Source organism: Vidua macroura, chromosome 26 (genome assembly GCF_024509145.1).
Source record: "Vidua macroura isolate BioBank_ID:100142 chromosome 26, ASM2450914v1, whole genome shotgun sequence".
In the NCBI taxonomy this organism is placed as follows: domain Eukaryota; kingdom Metazoa; phylum Chordata; class Aves; order Passeriformes; family Viduidae; genus Vidua; species Vidua macroura.
Window position 1 is genome coordinate 3,542,357 of NC_071596.1, and position 13,479 is coordinate 3,555,835.

General features: G+C 53.2%; 2 protein-coding genes across 2 annotated transcripts; both read left to right on the forward strand.

The window, feature by feature from the left end:
- Positions 1-2,007: 2,007 nt before the first annotated feature.
- On the forward strand, positions 2,008-3,895 carry LOC128819281 (mast cell protease 1A-like). Its single transcript, XM_053999352.1, has 5 exons — positions 2,008-2,092; positions 2,171-2,318; positions 2,502-2,637; positions 2,910-3,161; positions 3,440-3,895. The coding sequence occupies exons 1-5, from the start codon at positions 2,029-2,031 to the stop codon at positions 3,572-3,574; spliced, it is 735 nt and encodes a 244-aa protein (XP_053855327.1). The 5' UTR covers positions 2,008-2,028; the 3' UTR covers positions 3,575-3,895.
- Positions 3,896-6,898: 3,003 nt separating this feature from the next.
- LOC128819460 (granzyme E-like) lies at positions 6,899-9,838 on the forward strand. The gene is given in 6 exon segments (XM_053999629.1): positions 6,899-6,999; positions 7,001-7,077; positions 7,160-7,334; positions 8,367-8,508; positions 8,617-8,829; positions 9,229-9,838. Coding segments are annotated over 6 exon segments (846 nt in total). The 3' UTR covers positions 9,367-9,838.
- The last annotated feature ends 3,641 nt before the right edge of the window (positions 9,839-13,479 follow it).

The following is a 13,479-nucleotide window of genomic DNA, read 5'->3' on the forward strand; positions in this document are numbered from 1 at the left end:
GGATTTGTAGAGAGTTTTTAGGGCTTGATAGAAAGTTCTGGGTTATCTCTGGGTCAGGAAAAGGGTATTGTCCGACAGTGGAATGTTCCTGAAGGATCAGAGGATGGAGAAACTTGCCTTGTCAGGGGCTCTAAGTAGCTTCTCCAAGAGCTGGCAATGTGTGAGGAGTCTCAGAGATTCCTGACAGCAGAGAGATCTGTGGAGAGGATGGGGCTGGGGCAGGCAGACACTTCTGAGGGCAGGAGGGCTCGAGGCAGATGAGCTGCTGGGACAGCTTGACCCCCTCACCCTTGGTGTTCAGGTTCTCTGGACCAGCAAAACACTGAAGGATCTTCCTAAAAAATGCCCCTTCCACAAACATACCCATGACTGGGGGCGAATGGGGCTCTTCTTGCCTGAGCCCCCACACGAGGAAGAGTTCCTGCTCTGTCTTGTCCCCGTTGCCCTCTGAACAGTCACAGCCTGAGCTGGATCTTGGCCCTTCTCCTTTGCTGCCATCCCAGTTCAGATGTTCTTTCTTTGATGCCAAGTGGGGCAGGGGAGGGACGCCCCCCCCTGCAACATTTCTCATCTCTGCCCTTCAGATCAGAGCCCCAATCTACCCAAAACTGCCTGATGGCTCTGAGTGCTGGGCTGGGAAGGGCCAGGGGAGGCACGGGGGCAGCTGGAGCCTGTGGACCTGCTCCAGTTCCATGCCTAAAGCAGATATTGATGCATGCTGAGATGAGGCACCTCAGCAGAGAAGCCCTGGAACCCTCCAGAGGTCAACAAGAAGGCCAAAATACCTTGGCCACAGAGAGAGGAGCATGTCTGCAGTGAGAGGAGCAGGAGAGCAGCAGCCTGGAGCTCAGCTCCCTGTGTCCATGGCCTGTGGCCTGCCCAGTCCCTCCTGTCCTGGGGCTGCTGCTCCCAGCAGGATTTCCAGCCACACATTGTGGGGGGCCACAAGCAACTGCAGGGGAAAGACAGCAAGTTACAAACACAAGATAAAAGATTGATGATTCTTCTTGAGGTTTTCCTGCTGTGCTGCTGCACAGTCCTGATTAAAAGCTTGTGCTTTCAGATATTATGATTTAAAAAACCAAAACACGGGTTCAGCTCTGTGGAGAGCTCTGTGTCAGCCCCCAGGCTGGCTCATGGACATCAGGCATCCCCATCTCTGTCCTACCCCATGCACCCATCCTGTCCCCTCTGCATGGCCCCAGCACAGCCCAAGGCATCCACTTGCAGGTGTTTTTCTGCTCCAGGAAGGGTGGAGCAGGTTTGGTTTAAAAATGACTGATCACTCCTGGCAGTTGGGTGGTTGCACTTCCCTGCTTTGGTCTCTTCTGCTGAAGAGCAGCACTTCCCACATCCCAGTCCCCAAGCTGGCAGGATGCTTCTGGCCCCAGAGGAGCCAAGAAGAGCCAGGAAGGTCCCTCTGACCTGGGCTGACACCAAACCCTGCAGATTTGACTTTTCACAGTGCCCAAAAACCATCCCAGGCACAGTTGTTGTGCCCTTTCATTTAAATCGGGTGGTGATGGTGGATCTCTGTAGAAAAGAGGCTCTGCAGTGCATCTCTCAAAGGAAAATAAGAATATGAAAGAGCAAGTCTCAGGATTGTCTCCTCCAGACCACATTCACAGCTTTAAATGGCCAAGTTTTTCTGTTGTGTGTTTTTTTTTTTTTAAGTGGCCTTTTTTTAGAACCTTACATTTCCTCAAGGCAAAAACATTCAACAGAAAAGGAGGGAGAAATGTTAAATCACACCTCAAAACCATCAGAGGACACCTCTCTCTTGCTGCCAGCACCCCTGAGGCTGTGACTGCCCTGGCCTTTTCATCCTGGGCTATCGCCCATCAATCCCAGCCACGGGCACGTGGGCACTGAGCAGGCCAGGCCAGCGATGCCCCTGATTAGCCCAATCAGCCCTTTGCACATGGTTTCCTGGCTGCTGGGCACAGCTGCCTGCAGGCTATAAAACCAGCTCCTGGCCACGGGGAAACTCAGGACTTGCACACAAGTGGGCAGCCAGCCGTGGCAGAGATGTGCCAGCCCCAGCCGCTGCCAGCCCTGCTGCTCCTGCTCTGCTGCCCCTGGGCCAGTGCCAGTGAGTCAGGGCTTTGCTGGGAGCTCTTTTGGGGCTCTCAGCAGCCCCTGGCTCACGCTGTGCTGGGGTGTCTTGCAGGTGCTCTGCGGGGTCAGATTGTGGGGGGCCACGAGGCGCGGCCCCACTCGCACCCGTACATGGCGTTCCTGAAGATAACAGAGCTGGGGTACTGTGGGGGCTTCCTGGTGGCCCCTGACTGGGTGATGTCAGCTGCACACTGCATGGGGTGAGTATTGATACAAGGGGTTTATCCCTTTCTTTCTCCCCTAGCCTGGGAGCTCCTTCCCTGGAGCAATTTTGGAGCAGGTCCCTCCTGTGCTGGGCAGCTCTCTCCACCTGCCTGCCAAAATGAGGGAGGGGGTGACACCCAGCCCGATTTCTCCTTTCCCCCTCCTTCTGCCATGGCCAGGAATATCACAGTCATCCTGGGGGCTCACAACATCCACGAACCAGAAAAAACCCAGCAGGTCCGGGGAGTCCTCAAGTACCACGAGCACCCCAAATACAACCCCGACACGATGGAAAACGACATCATGCTGCTCCAGGCAAGGAGTTCTGAGGGGGCAGAGGGGCTGTGGGGCTGCCAGGGACTGGGCAGGGCTCGTCCTGGCTCCTTCTGCAAAGCTGCTCCTGCCCAAGGTGCTGGATGCTGGCAGGGCTGGGAGGGACCTGGGAAGGAGCCATGGGCAGGGTTTGGAGCCTCATGCGGCTCTCACAGCAGCTCCCTGCATCTTGCAGAGCCTGCTAGACCCTCCCTGCCTCTGCAGAGCGAGTGTCCTGCTCCCAGGCCTCTCTCAACCCCCCTGCTTTCCCCCAGCTGACATCAAAGGCCACTCTCAATGACTACGTCCAGCCCATCCGGCTGCCCAGGAAGGGCAGCGACCTCCCCACGGGCACCAAGTGCATGATTGCTGGCTGGGGCCTGATCGACGAGGACAGGGCCACCAACAAGCTCTTTGAGACCAAAGTCTCCATCTACAGCCGCAGGAAATGCACCCTCTTCTACCCACACCTTGATTCTGGCATGGTCTGTGCAGGCAGCTTCCATGAGCTGAGGGATTCCAGCCAGGTACGGGGAGGGCTCTGGGAGCAGGAGCTGCTGCAGGAGCAGCTCCCAGGGCAGGGGGCAAGCGTTTGATCACAATTCCCATCAGGACTGGCTCTCTGCATGTCCTGACAGCAGCCACAGACCCTGCCCAGCACCAGGGGTAGAGCTCACCCCAGCTCAGCAGCCCCTTCAGCCGGGGGGGACATGGGGCAGGAACGGAGCCCCAGGGCAGGGAGGGACCGGGGTAAATCTGTTACCGCGGGGAAGAGACCTCTCAAATCGATCTCATCTCTCCCCAGGGAGATTCTGGTGGACCCCTGGTATGTAATAAAGTGGCACAAGGCATTGTTTCCTTTGGCTACCACTCCCCACCCGGGGTCTACACCCGCATCTCCAACTACCTGCCCTGGATCAAAAAAGTCATGAAGAAGTAGTGGCAGTGGCAGCATTTTCTCCAGCTCTGGTGTGGCCTGGACCCTGCAAGAGCTTCCTTCCTGCCCCTGCTGAAGGTTCAGCTCCCTCCTCTCTCCTCGGGAACACAAGTGCTCAATCAGTGCACCTGAGAGCGCCCTCCACTCTGTTCTGAGGCCGCTGCCTGTCCCATTCCTGTCTCAGGGCTGTGTTAAACTCCCCTGGCAGAAGCTCCAGATGGCACAAAAAGAGGCTGTGCCACAGCAAACCCCACTTCCTTCAGAGATAACCCTATTCCTGCTTGAACCTTGCTGCATTTAAAGTAAACTCAAAGCTGCACCTCCCAGCGTGTGTTCGTGTTTCTCGTGGCCTTGCCACAGGAGAGAGAAATGTTAAATCACATTTAACAGGAGGGAGGGTCTGGCTGCTGGGACAGCAGCAATCACAGCTCTGCATCCTCAGTCACTGGCAGGCTCAGAAACAGGAGCTGTGCTTGCCCTCCCTGGGGTCACAGGGACGATGAGTGTGCTGCGAGGAGAAAAACTGCCCAGGTGGCAACGGGAAGAACAACGATGGGCACACACTCCCTTCACCAGCTTCCCAGGCTGCCACCCTCCTGGGAGCACAGGCAGCAGGGATGTGGGGCATCAGCAGTGCCAGGACTCCAAAGGGTCGTTCTCTGCAGAGTAAAAGCTCTGAGGGAGCAGAGCAGCCCGGACAGCAAGGTCACAGGGCACACCGGGCTGATCCTCCAGCTCTCCGAGCTGCAAGAGCCTTCACTGGGTGGAGGGAGCTGGACTTTCTGAGGACTGTGCCCTTGGGTGTGGGCTGGTGCTGTTAAGACACCGGGTTCAGGGCTTTAGGATCCTGGAGAGGAGGCACACCCCGAGTCCCAGCTGTCACACACCCACAGCAGCCAGAGTCCATCCCCGATTCTGCACCGTGTCCTGGGTAGAAACACAGAAAGGTTTGAACTGAAAGGGTTGGAGAAGGACCTGAAAGGGTTGGAGAAGGGTTCACAGAGTGCCTGACCCCAGGCCACTTCCTCCTTCCCTCCCTGGTAACTGCAGGGCCCAGCTGGCTCCCTGGAGAAGGCAAGGAGCACTCCTGGCTGCTGTGGAGCTGCTTGGCACACCTGTGCCCCCGATCAGAGGCTGCTCCAGTGGTGGCCCAAACCTCTCCCTTCAGCCCAAGGATGAGTTCTCCCCACAAAGGATGCTCGAGGGCTGTTTTCAGACAGCTCCTGCATTGGAGTCTTGTTACACTGTGACAGAAATAACTCACAGAAGCAGGTTAGATGTAAAAGGAAAGAAAAAGAACTCAAAAAAAAAAGCTAACTTTATTTTCTGACTCCACTATATGTACAACAGCAAAGGTGGCAGTGGACTGGAGGGTGAAATTGCCACCTCTCCAACCACACTGGTCAAACCAACAGTCCATCAATTGTCTCCACTCACAAAGAAGAATGCAAAACAATCATTATTGACATGAACAGTGTGTAAGAAAAATCAGTTAAAATATGTAAGTGTCAAAAAGCATAAGAACTTTTAGAAGAACTTTAAAACTGTCAAAAGAACAAGGCAACAGAGTCTGAACTTCCTTCCATGGCCTGCACCAGGCTGCTCCCTGAGCCCTCATCTCCTTCATTCCAGCTCGTTTCTGGTGGCATCTCTTGAGTACAGAGAGAGCCAAGAGTTCCCAGGGGGAGATGATGGGGACAGAGATTAAATAAAATAATAATAAATTTAAATAAATAAATAAATAAAATAATAAAAATTAATCACCAACCTTTATTAAATTTATTACTAAAATGATAAAATACAATTCAACATCAATTCAACAACTAAATCATATTTTATAATACATATTCACAATCACACTTCCAAAAATTTTCACAAAAAAAAAGAAAATATTATAACTAATAATCTTATCACCAACATTACCTTAACAATTCCTAACCACAAACAACAAATTATCTTATCACATCAATTTTATCATCAAAGTATTCAAACTTTACAACAACAATTTAACCTTAATAACAATAATACTCCTTCAATTATTACTACATACAAAAAAAAAAAAAAAAAAAGTTCCACAATTAGAGTTCCAACAATTAGCTCTGGTGAATGAGTGAGTGCAGAAGTCCCCTGGCAGGGGGGGAGGATGCCCGTGATGTCAGGAGGAGGCTGAGTTGGTTTGTGGTGGAAAAAACCGGTGGGGGATTTGAAATAGAGGAAAACTTCTGCAGTGCAGGGGACAGGGGCACCTTTCCTGCTCTCATGGCTTCTCCCACTGGTCACCCCCAGCAGAGGGAGGAGGTTTCCACAGCCCAGCCTGGATTTCTGCTCACGAATCCTCCATGTTCTTGCCTGGGATGAAGGGAAACTGAGTCACGTCTGCCCCAGCAGCCAGGCTGCCCTGGGGAAACCGAGAAGGGTCCATGTTTGGGCTTCTGCTCACAGCTGCTATCGGCTCAGAAATCTGCAAGTGAACAGGCTGCAGCTGCTTATCTGTGCATTATGAATCTTTGTCACGTCAGGGTTTTCCTTGAAGCTCCAGCTGCTGCAGGCTTTGCATGAGAATGGCAGCTTGTAGCTTAAAATTGGGGTTTGCCCACTTGGCACTGGAGGCAGAGGGGAGAGCAGATTTACTGGCAGTGAGGGCAGCACGGAAGCGTCGGCCCCGTTTCGTCACAGGTGAGCTGTGACTGTTCCAGGTTTGCTCTTCCTGTAAAATCCCAGAGTGGTTTGGACTGGAAAGGCCCTTAGGGATCATCCCATCCCACCCCTGCCATGGCAGGGACATTTCCCACTGTCCCAGGCTGCTCCCAGCCCTGTCCAGCCTGGCCTTGGGCACTGCCAGGGATCCAGGGGCAGCCACAGCTGCTCTGGGAATTCCACCCCAGCCCCTGCCCACCCTCCCAGGGAAGGATTTTTATTCCCAGTATCATCAGTGCCATGTTATAAACACATTTCATGGCAATTTTTGCTCCATTAGCTACTGAGGGAGAGCAGGAGGGTCCTCACCTGCCCCTGCACAGCCTTTGGAACTGATGCATCAGGTGAAAGAAGCCTTGTTCATGTGGGGCTCGTGATAACAATCAAGAGGGTTTGCAAGAGTAGAAGCTGCAATGGAAGAACTCACTGGAAGTCAAAGAGGTGAGGCTGGGTGCATTGCCCACAGCTTCCAGAACAAACCTGAAGTTCTAAAATTGGCTCTGGGTTTAGAAGGACGTCAGATGCCTCAGATCAGACCCATGATGGAGGTGGGTTGATGCCCAAAGCCAAGACTGACTGAATTCCCCTCTCACATTGCTGAGACATGCAACTTGTGGAGAGATTCTTCAGATGAGTCTGACTTCTGTGGTTTCCTGGAGTCTGATGTCAGGCTATAAAACCTTGCTGGGAGCAGGACGAGACCCCAGATGCAGCCCCACCTCTCAGGGATCCTCAGAAGGCTGTGATGGAGCACCTGCTGCCCCTCCTGCTGCCCGTCCTGCTGGTGATGAGCCCCCCAGTCAGCAGCAGTAAGTAGAGTGGGCGGGAGGCGAGGAGAGGGTTGGGGAAGGATGAATCTCAGCCTGGGCCCTCCAAAAACCTCATCCCCAGCCCCATCCATTGCAGATTATCCCTGGAAGTGGAGGGAGAGAAGAGGAGAAGCCAAGGCACCCTCCAGGGCACACCCCACACCCTACGTGGCCTTTCTGCAGGGGAAGGACAACCAGTCCTGTGGAGGCTTCCTGGTGGCTCCTGGCTGGGTGATGACAGCAGCTCAGTGCCTCGTGTAAGTCTTTGCTGTGTCCACGGAGCACCTGCAGAGAGGTGTCTGCCCCACCAGGGCCTGGGGAACACCTCCTCTATGGAGGGCTCACAGCTGGAGTCACTTCAGCACGAGCAGGCTCTTTCCCTGGCAGGCAGGGCACAGCCTGGGGACAGCTCTGAGCCCCACCTCCCTCCCCAGCCTGCCCTCAGATATTTACCCTGATTGTTTTCCCCTCCATGACTCGTTTTGTTTTTCCCAGATGTCATCAATGGGAAGTCAGGGTGGCTCCTTCCCTTGTGGCACTGACCTGCTGTCAGGCTTTGTCCTTTCTGCCACCAGCCTGTTTGTTGGCAGAGTTATTTCCTATGAAATATATTCCTATATTCCTATGAATATTCCAGCTGCTTGCCCAGCCCTTTTCCACCTCTCCAGCTGGGGTGTGGATGGGCAGGAGGACTTTTCCAGGTGTGCACAGCTCTGGGTGTGGCTCCCACACACCTCAGGGCTGACAGCTCTGCCCTGTGCCAGTGACAGGCTCGGGGCCAGTCCCACACCTGGGCAGCAAAAGGGAGGAGCCTGGAGGCCTGAGCCTCACCTGGGAGATTGGCAGGGACTCCTGCACACACCCAAGGTCCTTTCCAATTTTCCTGAGGCAGCACTTTCTGCAGGTCATGTAGAGGGCAGAGAAATATCCTGATTTAGAAACCCCTGGACTTCCATGGGGATGTGAAGCCCAGAACAAGAGAGCAGCAGCATTGGATCAAATGTGCCCAGCTTGAGGCCTGGAGATAAAGGAGCCCTTGCAGAGCTCTGGTCTGTCAGGTGGGAGCTTGCTCTGCCTCTTGGCTGGGCACATTCCCTGGCAGAGCTCCTTGCTCCCACCATTCTTCTTAAAAAGGGCTGGATAATAGATTTTGTGTATGGGGAATGTCTATATACACTGTATTGTGCAACTGCACTCTGCTGGCCATGCCCTGGCAGATGAGCCTCAGTGCTCCCAGGCACTGAGAGCCAGGGACAAGCTGGTGACACCACTGTGCTTGATTTCACCAGGCACAAACCTCTGACTGTCATCCTGGGAGCCCACACGCTGCAAAGGAGAGAGGAGAGCTGGCAAACCTTCCAGGTCAAGGAGTACCACTGCCACCCAGGCTTCACCAGCCCTAAGAAGGGGAATGACATCCTTCTGCTGAAGGTAGCCTGGCTGGAGCACCTGCATGGCCCTGATGTGCAGGGCTGAGCAGGGGACAGTGGATTTCAGGATTTCAACACTCATCTCTGTGGTTTCTGTCCCCTTGCCCAGCTGAATGGCAATGCCACCAGCAATGGCCAGGTCAGGCCCATTTCCTTTGAGAAATCCAAAGTTCGGGGCAGCACCGAGTGCAGCGTGGACGGCTGGGGCCACAGGACAGCCACTGTGACCATCATCAAACAAAGGGACTGCCTCAGCCACTACCCAGGGCTCGCTGACAACTTGATCTGTGGCCGCAGCAGATCCTCCGGGCCGCCTGAAAAGGTCAGTCTGCTCAGGGAGGAGGAGGAGGAGGAAGAGGGGGAGGTTTGAGCCAGGGGCAAAGCACAAGGAGAAGAGGATCCTTGTCTTCCCGTGGCACAGGGCCTGGGAGTTCCAGCACAGGGGGACAATGGCTTGGCCAGAGGGGCTCACCCTGAATCTCGCTGTTGGTCTGAGTGTGTTTTGTATCTGAAGCCAGCAGAAGGGCAGAAATGAAGCTTCAGTGCTCCCCCACTGGGTCCCAAACAAAGCTGTGGGGGCAGAGTTATCCCCATCCACTGCGAGCCCAGGCTTCTGCTGGGGAAATCCTGCCCTGATGTTTGCAGCCTCTCTTCTTTGCAAAGGCACTCCTTCCCTGGAGTTCCCATCACCCAGCACTGATCCCTCTCCTCCTTTTCACAGGGTGATGCTGGGGATCCTCTGGTCTGCAACAACAAAGCCTTTGGCATCTTCTCCTACAGACACAACAACTGGCCTGGCTTCTACACACACATTGCTCCTTACCTCCCCTGGGTCAACAGTGTCATGAAGTCCTCGTGACCCTGCTCCCCCTGCAGCGAGCTCACCCTCCAAGGCCCCGTCCTCACCAGCTTTCCTTTCCTTTCTCCCTGGGAAACCTCTGCCACTGCTCCTCGTGGATGTGCCAAGGACTTTTCCGTGGCCAAGCCGAGCTCTGCCCTTGCTGGGGCTGGCACAGAGGTGATGCCTTGGCTGGGTTTGTCCCCTCTGGACTCCTTCACTGCTGCCCTGACTTTGCCCTTTGTGGCTGCAGCTCCGGAGAGGAGGCAGCAGGACAGCCCCAGAGAGGTGCCAGTAGCTGAAGGGATGTCTGGAACCCTCAGGGGAAGGCTGCACAAGGAGATCAGAGGGATGCAAAGAGCAGCCTGTCATTTGTGGCGTGTCTAGGTGTCCTCTGCCCAAGCCCTGGGCTGCAGGGTTGCCCAGGCTCCAAGGAGGACACTTCCAGTGCTTCACTACTGCTGGCCCTACCTCTGAAACCTGCTGCCTCCTTTCTCCCCTCTTCTGTAGCTCCAGTGGTGTAAGAACACACAAAACCAATAAATCTCATCAGCATTTGAAAGCCTTTTTCCTGGTGCTATTTGGATTTCTCTGGGCCACTGGCTCAGTCCTGAACAGCTCAGGAGAAAGCCACAGCTCCAAGAGCTGAATCCCAAGCTGGAGGTTTCTACCCCAACCCATGGCCTCCATTTTCTGCCCTCTGAACCTCCAGAAGAGATGCCCAGTCTGGATTTCAGGGCAAGGGGCTCTCCTCACTCCCTCCAGGGACCTCCAAGCTGGTCCTCGGGGGGGATTTCCTCTCTCCATCACATCCTCTCCCCCACGGGCCCCTCCCAGTTCTACCCCATCCCACCTCTGGCTGCCATTCCACACAAAACCAGCATCTTCCCCCCACTGCACCTCTGTCACTCACAGTGTTCATCGAGGCACTCTGAGTCATCTTTTTAGTGAAGCTGGCAGCAAAGAGAGAAACCACACAGTCCTACCACAGCCTGACAGTCAGTAAATATTTTATTTCTACATGTTGTGGTTTAAGACAGAAATATAAACCCCTGCCTTTTCTACAATAGAGCTTAAAAATATTGCAACCTGAGGAAATTAATCTGGAGATTTGGCAAGAGACCCAGCAAGAGGAGCTCAAACACTTCCGTCAGATGTTTAGGATTTCATTTACAAAAACACAATTCTAGAGAGTGTTTGCCTTTCCTTATGCTCACCTCTGCCCAAAGGTGACTTGTCAGAGGCCATTCCAACATCCGTGGCAGCACTGGATGAAAAACACAAGGACAAAAATGTGAAGACTCCAAATATTTTCCAAACCTTATAATTCAAAATGTCTCAAAGTCCCCAGGTCACTCACCTGACTAAGAAAAGCTGCAGCTGAGCAGAGCTATCAGTGGTTTTTGCTGTGGGTGATGTTGCACAAGGAAAGCACCTCTAGCACATTTCTGCTGAGTTCTCCATGCCCAGAGTGCCCTCTTTGGGTTGGCAACAGGGTGTGTTCTTCAAGGTTCTGTCTCTAAACAACTTCCAAACTGATCCAATAAAATTCACCTCTTGCAGTTTGGAAGCAAATTCATGGCTGAGCTGAGGAAAGGCAACTCTTTGCCCCAGGGTTCTTTACATCATTTAATCTATTCTGAATCGAGGGTTGCAAAGCTGACATTGAGCAGAGATTCCTTTTCTATTGAGGCTGCCAAATCCTGCCCAGAAGAATTTCCCAGCTCTCATCCTGTGCAAAGAGCCTGTCACCTCTCGGGGAGCTGGAGACCAAAGGCCTGAGTCACTGGGAGGGAGGATGGGAACCAGCAGAGCAGGAGAGACCTGTCTTTGGGGAGCTCCATAAGAACACCATTTATTTCCATGGCCAGGAGCTACAGATCCTCACCTGAGATGCAGGGAGGAGCAGCTCCAGGAGCAGAGCACAGGACAAAGAACAGCCCTGGGCAGCAGCTGAGGTCCCTGACAAGCCACATCCTCACCCAGCTCAGCAGCTGGGGTTACCCAGAAGCTCCACACAGCTCAAATGTGGAGTCTTTGTCACACAGTCCAGCCACAAAAACTCTTCAAAAGCCATGGGTTCTCCACCCATAGTGGTGGAGATGGTACAAAAATTGCTTGTGGAGGCTTAACTTCCTGGTCAGGCTGCATGGCAGGAGATAAACAGCTCAGGGACAATTATACCAAACTGGTATCACTGGGAGAGCACACAGGAAACAGCTTGGGGTAGGACAAGCCCTCGCTGAGCCCAGGGCTCGAGAAGCTCTTGACAGAAATGTTGTTCCAACAGCAGCTGCCATTCCAGAGGCCAAGCTGCTCCTGAGCTGCACATCAACTTCAGAGCCCTGTGTGGGATCAGGATAACACAGGGGAGAAACCTGAGGCAGAGGAGGGAGGCTTTATATTCCTGCTTTATAAATTCCACATGACATTTCACTCTTATGCTGGACAGATACTTCCCTCTCTTCCCAGAGGGCAAAGGGAATGCTCAAAGGAAAGAGCTTCCTCCTGCTGGGAGGATGATGGTTGTCCAAGGACAAGGGAAATCCCAAACTCTCTCTTCTTTGCCCTTTTCTTGAACATGGGATTTTTTTTTTTTTTTTAATATGAAAATTTATTTCCTTCATGTCTGCTTTACCCATGTGCACAACCCCAAGGACCTGCTTTGCTCTTGGCAGGCACATCCAGTGGCCAGATTTAAAGTTGATCTGCAGCACTGCCACAAGCCCCAGTCCCTGGGCCAGCTCACCTTATCAGGACACTCCCCTGGCCCAGAGCCCAGCCCTGGCAGCCCTCTTTACCGAGTCCCTCCCTCTGGAACAGGCTGGAGGCCAAAGGAATTATCCAGGCAGTGGAGGTGGCCTCATGACACAGCCTCCCATGTTCCCAGGACCTCTCCTTGTAGGATGGGCACAGGAGGAGCCGAGAACTTCTGGCCCCAGCTGCAGAGCTGGAGGTGAGGAGGAGCTCTCTGTGCTGCTGGGAAAGCATTTTCCAGCCCAGGCTGATGCCTCAGGTTTGAGCTTTTCTATTTTTCACATTCTGTGCTGCTTTAGTGTGTGGCTCTGGGCTTCACATCAGGGTATAGGGAGCTCTCTGCACAGAGCAGGGAGACAAAACAATTCCTTCTCCAGCTGGGGACCAAGGACAAACGATCCAAATCTCAGGCCCAAGAGCATAAATACAGTGGAATGAAGAGAGAAAATAAAGATGGGACTTCATGGGCTAAAGCTGGAATTGGACAATGAACTCCAATATGCAAAAGGAGCAGAACTTATAAAATGAGAGACCCCGTGAGCAGTTGTGCATTTTGTGACCATTTTGGGTTGTGCTGCCCAAGGTGGATCCATTGAGGCCTCCTAATAAATCCCTGCTTTATTCTTTAGCTCTGTCCAGCCTCTGTTCTAGGTCAGCCTGCACAAGGCATCAGGGCTGGAGTGGTCCTTGGGAAAGCAGCAACTGTGAGCCTGCTGTTCATGGGCTGCTCCCTCAGCTGCTGCCAACAGCTGCCTCCTTCCCTGGGCTGCTCCAGGGACAGCCCCACGCACACCTGGGGCTGCAAAAGGCCAAAACACCAGCCCCTCACAGCCAGCTGGAAATACTGGGTGTTAAAGGCTTCATCTTTTTCCTTGAAGAGCCTCAACTTGTTGCTTTGCTTTATTTAAACAGAGCATATTTGGCTCTTTGCAGAGAACAGCAGAACACGTGACAGAACTCAAACGCTGACTCTGCTCCCCAGCTGGTGAGGGGACAGAGCCTCTGAGAAAAGCAACAAAAACTCATCCAAAGCTAGAAAAGTGACAATTTAAGTCCTTGCCAGTGCTCTGGCCACCACACCACTGTTCCCTTCCTGGTGGGAGCCAACAAAATGTTTCAGGCTGCCCAGGAGCTGCAGCTTCACCTGTGCTAAGTGACCTTGAAGGCAGCAGAACATCCTCAGTTGCAGCTTCCTGAAAACACAGGAAACCTTTACATGGAGGAAATTGGCCATCTCTACCCACTCCCAGCTGATTTAATGCAACATTCCTGGAGAATGAGCCCAGAGAAAAGGAATTAAGCTCTATAAACTCCATCTCAGGAAATCTCTTTGTGGAAGTTTGCACAGTCATCCAGCCCTGGACTCCTTCAGGGATG